This window comes from Leptopilina heterotoma, unplaced genomic scaffold (genome assembly GCF_015476425.1).
Source record: "Leptopilina heterotoma isolate Lh14 unplaced genomic scaffold, ASM1547642v1 Lhet_70, whole genome shotgun sequence".
Lineage (NCBI taxonomy): Eukaryota > Metazoa > Arthropoda > Insecta > Hymenoptera > Figitidae > Leptopilina > Leptopilina heterotoma.
Window position 1 is genome coordinate 1,639,341 of NW_025111162.1, and position 20,469 is coordinate 1,659,809.

Below are 20,469 nucleotides of genomic sequence, written 5' to 3' on the forward strand. Positions count from 1 at the left end.
TTTATTTTCCACAATATCGCAACATAAAAATTATATCTTTTCCTAATATTGATTTTTAATTTTCTGAAGTTATTTAAAAAATCGATTATTTTTCCAAATAAAATGTTATTCTCATTTTTTGATTCTTCTCTTTAATAATTAACTTCTTTTGCTATTTTTAAAAATATTTTTTTTACATTTTTCCAAATAATAAAATTTTATTTTCGATCTTTTATTTTTTCCTAAATAATTATTAACTTTCTTCACTAAGTTTAAACAATTTATATTAATATTATTAATATTTTTCCAAATAAGAGTTTTTTCGTTCTTTGATTTTTTCCTACATAATTATTAATTTTTTTCACTATTTTTAAAAATTGTTTATTAATATTATTAATATTTTTCCAAGTACAAAAATTTGATTTTTCCTTTAATAATAATAAACTTTTTCCAATATTTAAAAAAAAATTTTTTTTAATATTATTATTAGATAGTAGGGTAGGGTGGGGCACTTTTTGTGTGCTTGTTTTTAGGTTAGAATAGTAAGAAATTGGAAGAGAAAAACCAGTAAAAATTCCTTCAAAAGTCTAGTGATACAAAAGAATAAATTATTTAAAATGTTATTCTATTGTCTTATGAAATTAAATTTTAACAAATTTTTAGTATAGGTATCATAAATATAAGAATCTTTTTAAATCATTTTTTTGACACTTTTTTTAAAATTTCTTCTGAAACTTAGGGGCCCGTACACATAATACGTCACGCGTCTAGGGGGAGGGAGGGGATCTGAGAATTGTGACTAAGTGTGACATGGGGAAGGGGGGGATGAACTCATGTGTTACGTCACAATCTTTTAAATTCAAAGATTATAAGAAATTATATGTGACAATGTCACTTTTTCTAAATAAAACAAGTTAAAAATGCTTTAAACTATTTAATATCTATTTTATGTACCTGTTTAACATCTATTGGCATATTATTTATAATATGATAAATAATATATTCTCTTAATTATGTAAGAAATTGGAAGAGAAAAACCAGTAAAAATCCTCCAATTAACAAATTAATTTTTATATTTTTTTACTACTATATCATTAAGGGTACAGTCACACGATCTAATGCATCTGCATGATGCATGCATGCAGAAACATTTGACCGTTCACACCTCATTTTTCGCTTTCGGAAAATCAGATTTCTGGCGGGATATTTAAAATTGATTAAAATTTTAAATATCCCGCCAGAAATCTGATTTTCTGAAAGCGAAAAATGAGGTGTGAACGGTCAAATGTTTCTGCATGCATGCATCATGCAGATGCATTAGATCGTGTGACTGTACCCTAATAGCTGCAAGAATAGTTACACCCCTCGTTTTTTTCGACATAAAAAAAAAATTCGTAAAATCGCTGTAGTTCGGAACAGAATCGAGTTACAGCAAAATAATACATGTCAAAATTGTAGCTAAGAAGTCAAGTTTTCAAACGGTCCTACTCATTTTTTTTTAAATACACTTTTTAGACTCAAAAATCCAAACAAGAATAGTAATGCCCCACTCTACCCTATTTATTAATATTTTTTCAAATAAAATTTAATTTACGTTCTTCAATATTTTTCTGTATACAGTAAACCCTCGTTAACGCGTACTCGGTTAACACGAATTCTCTCTTAACACGAACAAAAATTGTGGTCCCGGCAGAGATGCATATAAACTGTATAGAGACTTCCTCGGTTAACACGAAACCCGGTTAACACGAAACTCGAACAGTTTTTGGGGTCCTCATTTCGTTCTTAGCTCGGCTAACGCGTACAAATTGGTACCATCACACTTAGAGTTCTTTGTTCCAAATATTTTTCCACCCCTTAAAATATTTTTGATAATCTATAATAATTCTATAAATCGTTTGATCAATTTGTATGAAAACGTATTTCCGTCAAATAATACAAGAAATAGTGTTTACATTGCTATGAGTGAAAGAAAACAATCGAATATCGGCCTAATTATGGTACTTTATGTTATTTATTATGAATGCCTCGATAACACGAATTATTTTAACACGAACTGCTAATTTTTCGGTCTCTTCAAGTTCGTGTTAACGAGGGTTTACTGTAGTAATATTGAATTCTTTCGATATTCTTAATTAATATTGTACACTTCCGTTTGTATTAAAATAGTAGAAAAATGTTTATTTCTCCTTTTCTGTATTGTTATTTTTAATTGAGCTACAATTCAAATACGTTGTCGTTTTCTAATATATCTATTTTCTCTTTGTAAAAATAAAAATGAAAAATTGATTTTTCAATTTAAATTTTAGTTCCTTTCCTAATTAATGTTTTATTTTCTGAAACTTTTTTCAAAATTAAATATAGTACCATAAAAAAAATTAATTTTCACATTTGAGACATTCCACGCCAAACCAACATATCGTCAAAATTCACATTTTTTATTTGGACCAAACATTTTTTATCTTTTAGTACTAGTTGAAAAAGGGCTTTATGATTTTTTTCAAATTTTTTTACCCAGCCGTTTACAAGATAAGAATTTTTCAAAATGTTACGTTTTGAAAAAAAAATTTTTTTTGAATGCTCATAACTTCTACAAATGTGGATCAATTTTAAACTTTCTTATATGAAAATTGTTTGTTTTTTCATAAAATTTTCAAAAATTTTTATAAAATTTTTAAAAATTTCAAGATTAAAATTTAATTTTTAAATCTGTTTGTATCCTTCGATTTTTTTTTAAATTCCAAAAAAACTACTACTCTTTAAGCAAATTTTAAGCCTTGTCCCGTCGTGGGTAAATGATTTTTACTATTTTTTCAGAATTTTTTTAAATTATCGAAATTCAGTATTTACTCATTCAGCCGCTGAATTGTGCAACAAACTGATTTTACAGGATTCAGTTTTGCCTAATATCAATTGAAATACGATTCCTTCAAAAGTCTAGTGATACAAAAGAATAAATTATTAAAAATGTTATTCTATTGTCTTATGAAATTAAATTTTAACAAATTTTTAGTATAGGTAGCTAATCATAAATATAAGAATCTTTTTAAATCATTTTTTTGACACTTTTTTTAAAATTTCTTCTGAAACTTTTGAGAAACTAGTTTTTCATTGTACTGACAAAAATAACTTAATAAAAATAACTCATTTAATTAAAAATTATTGAATTAATACAATATTTATTCCATATGATTGGAGGTTTTACCCCCAATTAATGGATATTTAGTTTCTTATCTTTCTTACATTGAAAAATTAACATTTTCCAAAAAAATGTAACACTTTTTTACATTTTCATATTATTTTATAATCCTCATAACTCTATTTTAAAAGTCTTTCTAAACTCTAAATTTATTCTTCTTCTTCATCCATTCTTGCAACGTCGTTGGAGGTAAGCTAAAAAATGCAGCCGCTCGAGCTAGTCTTCAATGAATCAACAAATTTCAACCGCCAAAGAGTTATACAAATGGGCTATTGTAGAATAAAATTTACCAAACGTTGTAGCTAAATTTTCAACTATTTAAAATTATGAAAAAGTAATTGACGCTCTCAATATTCGATACTCAAAGGCTCAAACAGTTTGCAAAATATTTAGAAGACAAAAATATAATTTAAGAACATTCTTATATTTATGATTAAGTACCTATATTTTTCTCTAAATCTGAATTAGTAGAAAGTTACTAATGAAATGGTGAAAAGTCGTCCACCAAATGATTTAGTAATATATTACTAACAAATAGTGAATTTTACTAATTGATTAGTAGATTTCTACTAACAATTAGTAGAACTGTTTTATTAATAGTCGATAAAACAGTTTTACTAATTCATTTAGTGAAATGAGTGACTTTCAATTAGTGAATTTCTACTAAAACATTAGTAAAATTTTACTAAGAATTAGTACCCAAGCAGCACGTAAGCTTACACAGTGAAAAGAAAGTCTTATTTTAAAGCAGGAAAGCAGCCTTTAATTAAGATGCAACATTTTAAAGGCAGTCTATGCTGAATTTACGCACGTATTTTGTATCCTTTAACATTATAGCAGAAAGTGCTGAATTTAAGACCGATCTTAAATTAAGATTTACTTTTTACTGTGTATCTTGACATCACTGTAACAGTACATTGGAGATTCGTCATATTACACTGTAATATTACAGTGATCTTACTAAGATAACAAAATGTCCGCCTGGAGGTAATATTAAGGTAATATTACATAGGAATAGTAAGGTAATATTACTTGGTAATATTAAGGTAATATTACACTGTAATATTAACGTTATGTTAAGGTAATATTCAGATAAAATTAGAATAATAAATTTTATAATTTAGAAAAAAAAACATTTCACAAAGCTAGACTTGAACCCTGAACCTTGTGTACAGTAATCAAGAGTCTTACCACTGAGCCAAACTTACTTATGGTGTATTAAGATTTTTGATGAAATATGAAGATCTTTAAAAAAACTTACAAGGATTATAGACCGTCGAGAATCTTAGTACACTACAAGTAAGTTTGGCTCAGTGGTAAGACTCATGATTACTATACAAATGGTTCAGGGTTCGAGTCCAGCTTTGTGAAATGTTTTTTTCTAAATTAAAAAATTATTCTAATTTTATCTGAATATTACCTTAAAATTACGTTAATATTACAGTGTCCCAGGCAGAATAGTTGGAGGTGTGCCAGCACTAACGACCGGCATGGTACCGAACCGGTTGTAAAGTCGGACATATGCCGGTACCGGCAAAAAGGTACCGGGCCGGATATGAAATAAATACTGGCCCAGTACCGGCCCGGTGGTAAATGTGGATTTCTACCGGTACTGGTAGTGTTTACCGGGCCGGTTGATTAAAAATATCTGGCCCAGCACCGGCCCGGTACTGTCATTTCGCTCTGGTTTATACCGCCGAAGGAGATTTGCCGGTGATAATATTTGTACCGGCGTATCACCGGCCCGGCACTGTCATTTCGCTCTGGTTTATACCGCCGAAGGAGATTTGCCGGTGATAATATTTGTACCGGCCCAGCACCGGCGTATCACCGGCCCGGTACTATAATTTACTTCTGTTTTTATACCGCCGAAGGAGATTTGCCGGTGATAATGTTTGTACCGGCGGATCACCGTCCCGGTACTGCCGACGGAGATTTGCCGGTGATAATATTTTTACCGGCCCAGCACCGGCCCGGTACTGTCATTTCGCTCTGTTTTATACTGCCGACGGAGATTTGCCGGTGATAATATTTTTACCGGCCCAGCACCGGCCCGGTACTACTATTTGGTTTTTTTTTTATACGGACGAAGGAGATTTTCCGGTGATAATATTTGTGCCGGCCCAGCACCGGCCCAGCACAAAAATTTACTTAATGCTTTCTACTGGCACAGAAGTTTTGCCGACAAAAATATTAGTACTAACCCAGTGTCCTCCCGGTTGTTTGCCAATGTTAAACTAGCAGAAAAAGAATTAAAGAAGAGAAAAAAATTTGAAAATTAATTTATTAATTTAATTATTAATAATAAATTAATTAGTTAGTTATGCCGGAAATTATATTAATACCGGGTAGGTTGTTTATTGGTGCCGGCCCGGTATTTAGCCGGTGAATAGGGCGGTTATTATTATTTATAATTACTATTTTTATTTATTTATTTTTAATAATTTAAATTGAATTAAAATAAATTAGAAATACAAATACTGGCCCGGTACCGCACCGTTTGAATATTAGTGCCGGCCCGGTACTGCTGCCGGGCGGAATGTCGGTTGGACTTTATAAGCTCACTTTGCATTTGCTTGCCATATGCAGGTTTAGGTTAGCGGATGTGGTGTCGACTTTGCAGCCTCAGGGTCCGGAGTTTAATTCCTCAAGTCTTCTGATTTTTCTATAATTGTTTATGTTTCTCTGTTTCAGCATTTAATATATTTACTGTGTCCAATTTAAAATTAATAATAACATTGATAATAATAATGATAATTAAACAATTAATCAGACTGAAATATAATTTTTTTAACCGGCCCGGTACCACACCGGTTGTTTTTTAGTGCCGGCCCGGTACTGCGTCAGATATTTATTAGTGCCGGCCCGGTACGGTTGCCGGATACCTACCGAAGTTATCATCCGGCAATTTACCGGTACTGCGCCGGTGGAATGAACAGACTTATGCCGGTACTGGACCAGTACCTAGCCGGTTGTGCAGCCAGTAATAAACCGGCACTAAATGCCTTCCAACAATAACCGGGCCAGTACCGCCCCCGTGGATTATTCGGTACCGGCCCGGTACGTATGCCGGATACCTGCCGTAGTTATCATCCGGCAATTTGCCGGTACCGAGCCGGTAAAAATTACGGTCTTATGCCGGTACCGCCCCGGCACTTATAATCCGCCGTTTGTACCGGGCCGGTACCATCCCGGTCGTCAATTTCTACCTGGGGTAACATTACGTTAATATTACAGTGTAATATTACCTTAATATTACCATGTAATATTCTCTTAATATAACAACGTAATATTACTTCTAGGCGGACATTTTGATATCCCAGTAAGATCACTGTAATATTACAGTGTAATATGACGAATCTCCAATGTACACTGCAAAAAATGATAATGTCCATACATATTACTGTCTCTCACAAACATATGGCTGTTCTACACTGCGTATGGCTGAAACAGCAATACTATATGGCAGTTCCATATCCACCAATATAATATGTGAGAATTGGCTATATTTATGGCAGTACCATAAATATATTTTTCTCAGTGTAATATTACAGTGATATCAAGATAAGCTTACGTGCTGCTTGGGTAATATTCTACTAATTGAAAAGGGGAAAAGTCGTCCATGAAAACTACTAAAAATTAGTCAAATTTTACTATTTCTTAGTAGATTTCTACTAATTCAGATTTAGAGTTGTTAAAATTTAATTTCATAAGACAATAAAATGACATTTTAAAAAATTTATTCTTTTGGATCACTAAACTTTTGAAGGAATCGTATTTTAATTGATGTTACACTGAGAGAAATTTCTGCATAATAAGTTAAAAGCACCAGTACTTGGACATTGGAAAAAATGGAACCAATAAATGGACATCCTGGTTAAAAAACCAGACAGATTTCGGACTAATCCGAAATTTGTCCGAAACAATGCGGTTTATGAAAAATTAATCAAAAAAAAAATTAATTGTTTACGAAATTAATCCGGAAAAATCCGAACTCTATACGGTTTGTGAACAACTAGTAAAACCGGAGTTAGTCCGATGAAGTCCGAAATTAATTAAATTAATTTATTAATTATTATTATAAACGTTTATTATTTTACGTTTTATAATTTATTATTTTTTTTATTAATTTATTTAATTAATTAATTAATTAAATTAATTAAATTAATTAAATTAATTAAATTAATTAAATTAATTTAATTAATTAATTAATTAATTAATTAATCAGTTAATTTTAACTAGTGAATCCGGAATTAGTCCGAAATAGTCAAAAATTAGTCCAGACAATTTAGTGAATGTTAATAAAAAATAATTATACAAGTTACACATATTAATTATTATTACTTTATGGTACATTCAACATATTTTTCGATTTACCTATTCCAATTTTATTTACATCAACTTAAAATTTCTAACGCTTGGGGATTCGAACCTACACCTATCTAACCCCTATTGAAAATCCCCATATGGGAAACCACATGGGAAACCACATGGGATCCTATGTGAAAAACCATGTAAAACCCTACTTTCATGAAGGAAACCACGTGGTTTACCATGTGGTTTCCCATGTCAAACCATATGGGAAATTGAGACAGGATTTTAGTTAGGAATAGACATGGGGAATTTGAACAGTTCATCTATGCATAAAACCATATCAAATCCCACATGTTTTTCCCAGTCAAATCCTAAACCGAATCCCATGTGAAAAACAGTATCATTTATTTATAATTATTTTCCCAAGTCAATCCCCAAGTGAAAAACAGTATCATTTATTTATAATGATTTTCCCATGTCAAATCCTAAACCAAATCCCATGTGAAAAACATTATCCGCCTTATTGAATATCCCTACATGGGAATCCACTTGGGATTTTACAAGGGATTTCACATAGGATTTTATATGGGAATTGACATAGCATTTCATGCAAGATTTCACCTAGGATTTAATGAGATATCACATAGTATTTTATTAAAGATCCAATGAAGAAATTTTCAAAGGATTAAAAATTATTTAATAAAAAATTAAATAATAAATAGTATTAGTGTTACAAGTCATCAAAAAAGTAAAAAAACGATCATTTGAAACACGTCCTCTCTGCTACAGGTTCTCAGCTTTTATATACTTCCAGAATCGTCTCAACAGCGAGAGAAGTCACTTTCGCCACCTAGCGGTGAAAGTATAGGAGCGACAGTAATCTTTAACATTACTAAGGAAACCATGTGGAATACCACGTAGGATTCCATGTGGTTTCCTACGTGGGGATTTACATGGGATTTTACTTAGGAATTCATTTGGGAATTTATTTCTACTTAAATTCCTAAGTAAAATCCCATTCATTTGGGAATTTATTTCTACTTAAATTCCTAAGTAAAATCCCATGTAAATCCCCACGTAGGAAACCACATGGAATCCTACGTGGTATTCCACATGGTTTCCTTAGTAATGTTAAAGATTACTGTCGCTCCTATACTTTCACCGCTAGGTGGCGAAAGTGACTTCTCTCGCTGTTGAGACGATTCTGGAAGTATATAAAAGCTGAGAACCTGTAGCAGAGAGGACGTGTTTCAAATGATCGTTTTTTTACTTTTTTGATGACTTGTAACACTAATACTATTTATTATTTAATTTTTTATTAAATAATTTTTAATCCTTTGAAAATTTCTTCATTGGATCTTTAATAAAATACTATGTGATATCTCATTAAATCCTAGGTGAAATCTTGCATGAAATGCTATGTCAATTCCCATATAAAATCCTATGTGAAATCCCAAGTGGATTCCCATGTAGGGATATTCAATAAGGCGGATAATGTTTTTCACATGGGATTTGGTTTAGGATTTGACATGGGAAAATCATTATAAATAAATGATACTGTTTTTCACTTGGGGATTGACTTGGGAAAATAATTATAAATAAATAATACTGTTTTTCACATGGGATTCGGTTTAGGATTTGACTGGGAAAAACATGTGGGATTTGATATGGTTTTATGCATAGATGAACTGTTCAAATTCCCCATGTCTATTCCTAACTAAAATCCTGTCTCAATTTCCCATATGGTTTGACATGGGAAACCACATGGTAAACCACGTGGTTTCCTTCATGAAAGTAGGGTTTTACATGGTTTTTGACATAGGATCCCATGTGGTTTCCCATGTGGTTTCCCATATGGGGATTTTCAATAGGGACATTATATTGCACCGAAATCGAATACACTAACCACTATACCACGCTCGCATGAGAGTTCAAATTCATAATAGAATTTATGAAGTGCCACGAAAAGAAATGCCAAGAAACTAACACATCAGTGTTAATTTTAATATTGAAACAAGATAACTAATAATACTAGTAAATTTGTAAAAACAAATTGACTGCAGAATTAAATATTTTATTTACCATAAGTAAATACCCTAAATAAAAAGTGGGACCGATTTCGGACTAATCCGGAATTTGTCCGCAACAGTACGGTTTATTGTGGAGTTTCATACCATGAATTAAGTTTGAAATCAATACCGTTTTTTATAACTATTGAATCCGTAATTAGTCCGGTTCAGTCTGCAGTTAGTCAGATAATATGCGACTAGTAAATGCAGAAGTAATCCGGTTGGTTTAACCAGTGAATCCGCAGCTAATCCGAAACAGTCTGCTTATGGACCGGTTTTTGTCGCTCAGAATTTGTCCGGATAAATTCAAACTAAATGCGGTTTGTGTATAACCAGTGAATCCGGAATTAGTCCGATCTAGTCCAAAGTTAGTCTGATAATACGCAACTTGCAAATGTGAAATTATTAAATCCGGAATTAATCTGGTTTTGGTCAGGTTTTTGTCATACGAAATTATAATTACAGTTTGAATTTATCTGCGTTTAATACAAATTGTTTTTAATATACAAATTCAATATTATACCAAAATCATTCCTGATTAAGTCTTTGAATCGGATTGAATATGGATTGTTTTGAACTGTCTGTGGATTGTATATATTTGAAAATTCTTATAATAATAAGAGTTATTTTCGGACTGTGGTGTTTTGATCAGATATTATTCGGATTGACGCTGACTATTACCGGATTCTTTGCATACAGATTTTGGATTGTTCCATACTTGTTTCGGATTAAATCTTTTAACTGGATTAAATTCAGATTATTGCGGACTGATATCGTATTGTTGCATAATAATTACGGACTTAATTCATATAGACATTTAAGGTTACTCCAGACTGATTTAGGATTCAAAATTTCACTCGGATTGATGTTAGATTAACGCAGATTATTTTCGTACAATTATCGGACTAATCCACACTAATATACCTGGATTTAATCCGGATTAGTCCGAAATTTTTACCAGGGATATAATATGATTCGGGTGGCCGTCTATTACCGGATTCTTAGCATACATATTTCGGATTATACCTTTTAGTTGGATTAAATCCGGATTGTTGCAGACAATTTTCGGATTCTTAGCATACAGATTTCGGATTGTTTCGTACTTCTTTCGGAATAGAATTTTGCAACACTTAATTTCAAATTGTTGCGGACTAATATCGGATTTCTTGCTTACAGAGTTCGGATTGCTCCGGACATTTTGCGGATTAAGTTTTTTTTAACTAGATTAAACTCGGATTGTTGCGGACTGATTCCGTATTCTTTACATATTGATATCGGATAATTTCCCGTGTAGAAATTGACATGTTATGGCCTACACAATGATCAAAAGATCTGGCCCCTATTTGGGCCATGGTTAAATTTCTACACGGGTCTGTACTTATTTTAGAAGAATTCCTCACCGGTCATAAATTTGGATTGTTGCGGACTAATTACGGACTGAATTCGTAGACATTCAGGATTACTCCGGAGTGTTTTCGGATTCAGGTTTTCGTTCGGATTGATATTAGACTAGCGCGGATCATTTTCGTACAATTTTCGGACTAATCCGTACTAATCTGTCCGTATTTAATCCGGAATTAGTCCGAAATTTTTACCAGGGCAGTAACAAAAAGAATTAAAACTGCTTCCAATGTAAATGAAAAAATAATATATGCCCTTTCTGAATGTTGGCTTTTGTATTTGTATACCTAATTCAAGTTTTCAATTTCTAAGCCAAAAATTTATCAAAAAAAATTAAATGTCACGAACTACTCAAAATCGAGTGTCCAACTATACCTTCTGCTTTTTAACCTTGAGCACCAGCAGCACTAGTAGAGGGACAAAAACTTCACAGGCATTAATCTAATTAAATAATAAATGAATTGATATAAAATGACTAGCTAATAAATTTAATAGTTGACAATATTAACTAATTTGTTGAGTAATGAGAAGGCCTATATAGATAACAAAAAAAACAAAAATTACAAATTATACATTGGCCTTAAAACTTATAAGATCTACTTTAATCAACATGAATAAGGAATTTTACGAACGAGTTCTCCACCAATTTGGACAACAGACGTTAAATGAGGTGAAAGATTGGATTAAACTACAAATCTAGGCCTTCTCATTACTCAACAAATTAATTAATACGGTCAAACAAAAACAAAAATTACAAAAAATATTAACTAATATACAAATACAAACATTATATGCAAATAAATATTATGCGTATTTCTTTATATATCCAACTATTACGGTAAAGAAGCAATTATTAATTTTCTAGATTTATATTTAACTAAAATAAAAATTTAGACTAATTTCTTTTAAATTGCATGCCCTCACGACAGAGGGCATGCGAAGCGCGTTGAGTATTTCAATACTATTATATGCAGAAATTTCTTTCAGTTTAGGCAAAATTGAATCCTTTAAAATCAGTTTGTTGCACAATGCAGCGTCTGAATGAGTAAATACTGAATTTCGATAATAATTTTAAAAAATTCCGAAAAAATAGTAAAAATCATTTATCCACGACGGGACAAGGCTTAAAATTTGCGTAAAGGAAAGTAGTTTTTTGAAATTTTGTAAAAAGACATCGAAGGATACAAACAGATTTAAAAATTAAATTTTAATCTTGAAATTTTTAAAAATGCAGTAAAAAATTTTATAAAATTTTTTTTTATAAAATTTTTGAAAAGTTTATGAAAAAACAAACAATTTTTATATAAGAAAGTTTAAAGTTGATCCACATTTGTAGAAGTTATGAGCATTCAAAAAAAATTTTTTTTTCAAAACGTAACATTTTGAAAAATTCTTATCTTGTAAACGGCTGGGTAAAAAAATTTTAAAAAAATCATAAAGCCCTTTTTCAACTAGTACTAAAAGATAAAAAATGTTTAGTCCAAATAAAAAATGTGAATTTTGACAATATGTTGGTTTGGCGTGGAATGTCTCATTTATATTCTTCTTATAATAAATTTATTTTATAATTTATTGAATAAACTTTTACGTCCAAGTTGATTTTTATTGGATTAGTAGGTAAAAAATTTTTTACACGAATACATTTGGATTAGTGGTTTTTTAATATAAAAATTACTCCAACGTTTCGAAATCAATACGATTTCCTCTTCAGGTAGTCTATATAAAATAACACAGAAAACAAAAAATAAAAATACGAAAACCAATAAGACGTTAAATAATAATTTAGAAACATTAAACAATAATTTTGTTTTCTGTATTTTTTATTTTTGTTTTCTGTATTATTTTGTAGACTCCCTGAAGAGGAAATCGTATTGATTTCGAAACGTTGGAGTAAATTTTATATTAAAAAACCACTACTATTCCAATTTAATAATTTAATTTCGTTGATATTTTTATAATAATTTCTTTGATATTTTTTTGTAACTACTATAGTTAATGTAGTACTATAATAGTAAGTATAGTACTACTATAGTAAATATAGTACTACTATAGAACTACTATAGGATTACTATAGTTAGTACTACTATGGGACTACTATAGTTAGTACAGTGATTACAATAGTACTACTATAGGATTAGTATAGTTAGTACTACTATAGGATTACCATAGTTAGTATAGTACTACTATAGGACTACCATAGTTAGTATAGTACTACTATATAGGACTACTATAGTTAGTATAGTATATTATTACTATTGTACAACTGTACTTCTCTTTCGTCATACTTAAACCTTGAAAGTTGCAGTTTCAGAGCAGACGTTGGGAAAATGTATATGTTATGTATGTGTACATGTGTATATTTTTTAAGTTTTATTTATTTAAATATTTTTATTAAAGGATGGGGGTGCAGGTGAGTGTTGCAAAAAATGTTGTATAACACTAGTATCATAAATAACTATTAATTATACCCATAATTCAATATTTAAACGAATTTTAAAGTATCCAGAGCAGAATTATTTTCGCTAAGCAAAAAAATGATGCAATGTAAATTTAATTTCCATTCTAAATTTACAATTTTAAGGGGACATTCCAGTTCAAAGCAGGAAAAATAAGGCTTTTTTAGTATATATTATTAAAATAACTATGACATTTATTTAAAAAATTTCTTTTACATGTGACAAATAATTTATTTAAGAATATGCAACAAAATTTTTTTTTCATTTTTACTTCAAAATGGCGGCGATGTACGCCATTTTCAAAAATGTCCATTTATTATGGTAAGATCGATTCCAAACTTTCTAAAACAGATAAAACCAAAAAGGAATTGACATTCTCTTCGTTAGATTTTGCAATAAAATTTTAGGAGAGTATTCTTGACACTATAAGAAATTCGAAAATAAAAAAAATCGATTTTTTTCACATTTTGAACTGGAATGTCCCCTTAAATTCTCTAAAATTATGTTTTAAGATTGAATATTTTTTCAAATATAGGAAACTTTTATTTTTACGCCTTGACTTTTTTCTTTAATAATTAATTTCCTTCGGTATTTTAAAATAATTTTATAAATTCTCGTTTGTAAAAATATAAATAAATATAAGTTAATTCGCATTTTTCTCTATATCTTTTTAATTCATAAATTTTTAAAGTAAACCAGACTAATTATTTTCGTTAGTCAAAGCAGGTCAAGGAAAATAAAGAAATAAAATGAACTAAATTTGATGAAGTGAAATTTATAATTTTTGACTAATCTGATTGAAAGTGATATACATTTGATTAATTATTCAAGACCCTTTAACGGTCCCAGATTTGACATGTATTTTCGGATAACTCACCCCCATAAAGCAAACGAGCTCTTGATTGCAGATGGTTTTGTTCGGCTTGTTAATGGATGGGGGACAATAGGGTGCTCTACCATCGCAAAAACTGGCATCTCTGCATCCGTTGTCATCTCTACATTTATCAGAAAATCTCAGCATGCAATTCGTCGTGCAGCATGGACCCTACGTGAAATAAAAGTAAATTTTCCTTAGTATAAATGACTTCATTTATCATTTTGTACAATAATTCTTTTTACAATTTTCACAATAAATAAGAAGAGAATGTTTCCTCACAATATTATGCTATAAAAGAATTTTTACCACACTTTTTTTATTAATAAAATAATAATGTATATAAAGTTGTTGAGTTTGTATTATTATATTAATTTAAAATAACGAGCGTCTACACTATATTCAGTGTTTGTTCTTCGATACATCGATGTTCGCGATTCTCTATTCATACAGGCCTAACTTCTGTTACTTCTATAAAAATACTTTGACACACAAAGACAATAAATTTATATTCTCACCAGTTAAGTTTCTCATTGTAATTTTACACATTATACAAAAAATTAAATAACAGGTTATGGGTACCAGACCCTTCCCTACTGCGTTGAGATATTAAAAACGAAAGTAAATTGGCGCAATCGACGCAAAAACGATTGATCAGACGGAGGTGAAACTTTCAAAATAGTTGAAAATCATCACAGAAACAAGCGTCTAAACAAAAAACTCAAGTTGAAAGTGCGCGCAGATCTCAAGTTAAAAACGGAAAACTAATAAATAAAAGTGTAAAATTAAGTCGTGTAATGTGAGACGAGTGCTATTTACTGAAAGTTAGACAAAGACAAAAGAACCGTCGAATTGTTGAAAGCAATCAGTGAACAAGTGTAGTGTAGATAATAACGAATATGGCTTCAAGTTTTCAAGTGCAGACGGAAAAATTAAGTAAGGATAATTATAACACATGGCGTTTTCATATGGAAGCAGTTCTTTTAAAAAATGATCACTGGACCCTACTACTAAAAATTCCCGTACAAGGTCTTGCACATTTTTCTGTACAAATAGTTGAGTATCAGAACTTGTACCATCACGATAACGCATTGAATGGATGCAACGTCAATGAGTAAAACCCAGTGTTCTAATACTTTTTTTTACTGGGAAGCCATAGAAAACTACTTCGCAGCCTTTAAAGTTTTTAATTAATTTGTACATGTACATCATCTCGTACAAGAAATTGGACATGAACATTTATTTAAAAGCCAGAAAAAATTTACGTGTACAGGTAAATCTTGTACAACATCTTGTTTCAATTTCGTATGCTGAAATGATACATTTTCTTTGACAGAAATGGTACAAGTTCTGATACTGAACTTGTACAGGAAAATGTGCAAGATCTTGTACGGGGATTTTCAATAGGGGGAGTATGTGAACGGAACCATAGCTAGACCTGATGAAGAGGTTGCAGTAGCAGCGTGGCGTGGGACAGAAGGGATAAGAAAGCTAAAGCTGACATCGTCATATTAAGAAATATAAAACATCAAGAGAGGTATGAGAAAAGTTAGATCTCGTTTATAAGTCAAAAGGTCCATCAAGGAAGGCGACCTTGCTGAAACAATTAATATGTACAAAAATGAACGAGGGAGATAAAATATGGCAGATCATTCGAACAAATTCTTTAGTATCTTAGATAAACTGACAGAATTGAAAATCGTGATTTTAGATGACTTGCTTACCATATTATTACTCTACAGTGTACCCAATACCTTCGATAATTTCAGATGCGCCATTGAAGCACGTGATAAACTCCCCACTCCAGAATCACTGAAAATTAAATTGCTAGTCGAATATAATGCGAGAAAAGAACATGATCCGGAACAAGATACGCAAGGGGCTCATTACGGAAAATCATTTAAAAATTTGCAATTATTGCATGAAATTTGGTCACAAAGCTGCTGATCAAAAACAATTTTCTTCGGATGGAACTGAAGAAGAAGAAGCTTTTATTGTCATTCACTTGGAAGATGATCCTGCAAATGAAAAAGCAACTTTTGCTTGTATCTTTAGTGTCGAATCAACGTCAAACAATATTTGGTGCATGGCTCAGACAAAATGAATTTGTGTGCTTTGTCGAAAACGTTGCCGAGATCTTCAGCCCCTAAGATTATTACAGATGGTAAAGTGGAAAATACACTTTTGTATCTATTGTAATGGTTATTATTATTATTATTCAGACTCAAATGAAGACTGGGCTGCATGTTCTGTCTGCGGCCAATGGACTTTGTGCAGTTGTGCTGGTGTCGATGTCGAAGATAAAGATGGGGAGATTTGCAATTTTTTCCTTATTGTTAATTTTAAGCTTTTTTAAGTAACAGAAGTGCTTCATACGCCTTTATTACGAAAGACAGATTCCCAAAGATGGTTATTAAAAACAATAATAAAATATATGGGCAATTCCACGCAAGATTTACCTATGACCTTGAAAATTCGGTTAAACATATTTTTTTCTCAATCTGTATGGAAAAAAAGAAATATGTGTTTTTTTATTTTTGTTTAATCGCCCAAATTTTCGAGTTATGAATTTTCGAAATTTTGGATTTGTAACTGTAGACATATTTTCAGTAGCTTATAAGTCTATAAATATTGAGTTTAGAAAAAACTTGTCAAGGAATGAAAGTTTCGGTTTTCTTTCAACTTTTAAGAAATGTAAAAAAAAAATTTTTTTTTATAAACAAATTAATTTTTTTTAACTTTGGATCCAATTTTTATTTATTTTTAAAAAATGTATTTATACCTTATAATATACAGAATATTTTCCAAAAAGTTTTGGAGTGGGCCGACGCGTTTAATGAGTTGTACAAAATTTTCAAAAATCACGTGCAAGGTGCTCGCGTTCTACAAAACGCCTCACAATGGGATTTTTTTACAATTTACTTCTCAAAAAATGTCTACAGACTAAAATTTTTAATCGATTTGAATGTTTTTTGTTTAAAGTAAAAGGAGAACAATTTCTCAAGACATCCCTCCATGCAAACCTAAGAATATTCAATTGTTTATAATTTTTTTTAAAAACAAAAAGTTAACAAATTAATTGTGTACTTTCCTTTAAAAATGAAAGATTATTTTCTTATTTTGCTACTACACATGTCCTAAATCAGATTCAATTAATATAATATATGACCACCAGATAAATAGTAAATCATAAAATAATCTATCTAAACTGTTATAAACAATATTAGTTAACAAACAGTTAACTTTGGTTCCTCTCCATCAAAAAAATTTGTTCTTTTATATTCATATTGTACTTTAAATTCATTTAATGAATACATCTCCCTTTCCTTAAAAAATAATTTTTAATCGTTATAAACAATAATAGTTAACAAATAATGAACTATTTGTAAACTTTTTGATTTTAAAAAAAATTATAAACAATTAAATATTCTTAGGTTTGCATGGAGGGATGTCTTGAGAAATTGTTCTCCTTTTACTTTAAACAAAAAACATTCAAATCGATTAAAAATTTTAGTCTGTAGACATTTTTTGAGAAGTAAATTGTAAAAAAATCCCATTGTGAGGCGTTTCGTAGAACGCGAGCACCTTGCACGTGATTTTTAAAAATTTTGTACAACTCATTAAACGCGTCGGCCCACTCCAAAACTTTTTGGAAAATCTTCTGTATATTATAACGTATAAATAAATTTAAAAAAATCGGATCCAAAGTTGAAAAAAATTAATTTGTTTATAAAAAAATAATTTTTTTTAATAAAAAATTAAAAAAAATTTTTTTTACATTTTTTAAAAGTTGAAAGAAAACCGAAACTTTCATTCTTTGACAAGTTTTTTCTAAACTCAATATTTTAAGACTTATAAGCTACTGAAAATATGTCTACAGTTACAAATCCAAAATTTCGAAAATTCATAACTCGAAAATTTAGGCGATTAAACAAAAATAAAAAAACACGTATTTCTTTTTTTCCATACACACTGAAAGAATTTTGGGCAGGCTGCAGGCTTTACATGAGTGCCGCTAGAGCTCGCTGCCTTAAGCTCGCAGTTAACCTCAAAAAGGCGAGAATCTACTCTCGAAAGGTAAGCAGCAACTCCTCAGGGGCAGCTGCTCACCTTTCGGGAGTAGATGCTCGCTTTTTTGAGGTGAGCTGCGAGCCCTGCGCAAGGGGCACTGATTTCGGACATGAAAAGCCAGCAGCCTGCCTAAAATTCTTTCAGTGCAGATTGAGAAAAAAATATGTTTAACCGAATTTTCAAGGTCATAGGTAAATCTTGCGTGGAATTGCCCATATATTTTATAATTTCCGTTCTATTGCGCTTTAAACCTTAAGTACCCCGTCTTGACCCACCTTCCCCTATATTATCTAGTTTTAAAAGGACATAATTATGATTTAGCTCTATATCTATTATTTAATTAACTAAAAGCATTTGCGTGACAGCATGTAAATTGTAACAACTACACAAAGTGAATGTCGGTTGTTACAATACAAAGAATCATCTATAACATTTCTAAATTGAAGACAAATAATTTTTTATAACAATTTTTATTAATTAATCATAATTTTTGGCTCAACGTAATAGTACGTGACAGTTCCATAGAGATGGCAGCATTAGGGGAGACTGGGGTAAACCCGCGCACAGGGTAAACCCGCTCACTAGCGATTTGACGCTATGAACTCAACTTAAGATGGAAATATTGGTACTGTGAATAGTACTTAACATTCAACTTATATTAACGAACTTTCGTTTAGTTTCATCACCCCAGTCCGACTCCTATGTATTTTCACCCCAGTCCGACTCCTATGTATTTTGAAGGAAAAATATGTCAGCTTAGTGGTTTGCGTTTTCATGTGCCAAAAAGTAACACGTGATGGCGCTGTTCTCAACACTCGCTCAAAATTCACTAAAGCAATAGAAAAATATCATAGAAACGAATAAATTATTTGTTTTTATAATGAAATCTTGTTGTTAGTGATGTTAAAAATACACGATAAGAAATAATATTGTATTTTTAACTCATAAAAGATGATAGAACAATTGAATAATTAGTATGAAAATACATAAATGTGTTGTACAATAAACTGATGACTTTCGTTTAAATCGTTTAAATTATCAGATAAACTGATTTATAATAAAAGTTAAAGGAAAGTCATAGATAAATAGTATATTTAAAATAAAGAAAACAAATTTAGATAATATAAATAGCATTAACCCTCCGTCACACACATGAGAAAATATTCCGACCTTACACACGTTCAGAGGGAATCGCTCACCACATTGTAAAATAAGCAACATTACAACATAAACAAAGGAATCAACAAAAATTTAGTTTTAACACAAACTTACAAATATGTAGTAAATTATTCTAAATTATAAAATTAATCAAATTAATTTTCGGTCTCATAAATAAAAATTAATTACACGAATGCAGATCTTCAAAGAAATTCCACTCGACATGTAAAAATAATGTAACATTAACAAATAAGCAAAAAAATCATTAAACAATTTATTTTAATTATATTTATAATATAATTTTGTCATCAACCAACAGTGGAACAAAAAATGTTTTTAAAACTTGATTTTTTTATTTAACATAACCTCACTTTTTCGAGTTTCTTCTGGCTTTGAAGCTTCATAATTAAATATTAATTATGTTTAAACTAAATGTTTTTTTAGAAATGTGTTGAGGAGTAAATTGTCGAAAGGTATAGAAACTGATTTTATTTTGCAATGAGGAAAACAAAAGTTATTTAAAAAATACTGAAACCGTAGAGGGAATCCCTCCCTAGGTGTGTGACGGAGGGTTAACTTTAATCCATTTTTTTTATTTATTATTTGAGATGAAATTTTACTCAAGACAAAAACAAACATGAACGTATACAATGAATAAAAAATATAATATTAAATAAAAATTTAAAAGTTTTAAACTTTTTTTAAAATTTTTAAACTAAGGCAAGCTTTGCCGGCTACTTATTAAAAACATTTTCACTTTTTAAACAATATGCTCTTTTTACAACATTAAAATAGTTTTTAATGTTAATACTTTTTTTACTTTCACATTTTTTTATAAAATTTAGTTGAGATTTCTAACCGATTTCAACACAACAAATACAATAATGATTGAGGTAACGAATATTGCTGACGAGTAGTGAGTACTGCGCCATCTCGAGGAACTTTTTT

General features: G+C 30.4%; 1 protein-coding gene across 8 annotated transcripts in view; it reads right to left on the reverse strand.

The window, feature by feature from the left end:
* Window positions 1–20,469, reverse strand: part of LOC122510570 (disintegrin and metalloproteinase domain-containing protein 10) — a 1,090,443-nt gene that overhangs the window by 61,029 nt on the left and 1,008,945 nt on the right. For all 8 annotated transcript variants that reach the window (XM_043625327.1, XM_043625328.1, XM_043625329.1 and 5 more), the window contains one exon: window positions 14,296–14,463. In XM_043625327.1, coding sequence (XP_043481262.1) covers window positions 14,296–14,463 — 168 coding nt within the window. The remainder of the gene's footprint in view (window positions 1–14,295; window positions 14,464–20,469) is intronic.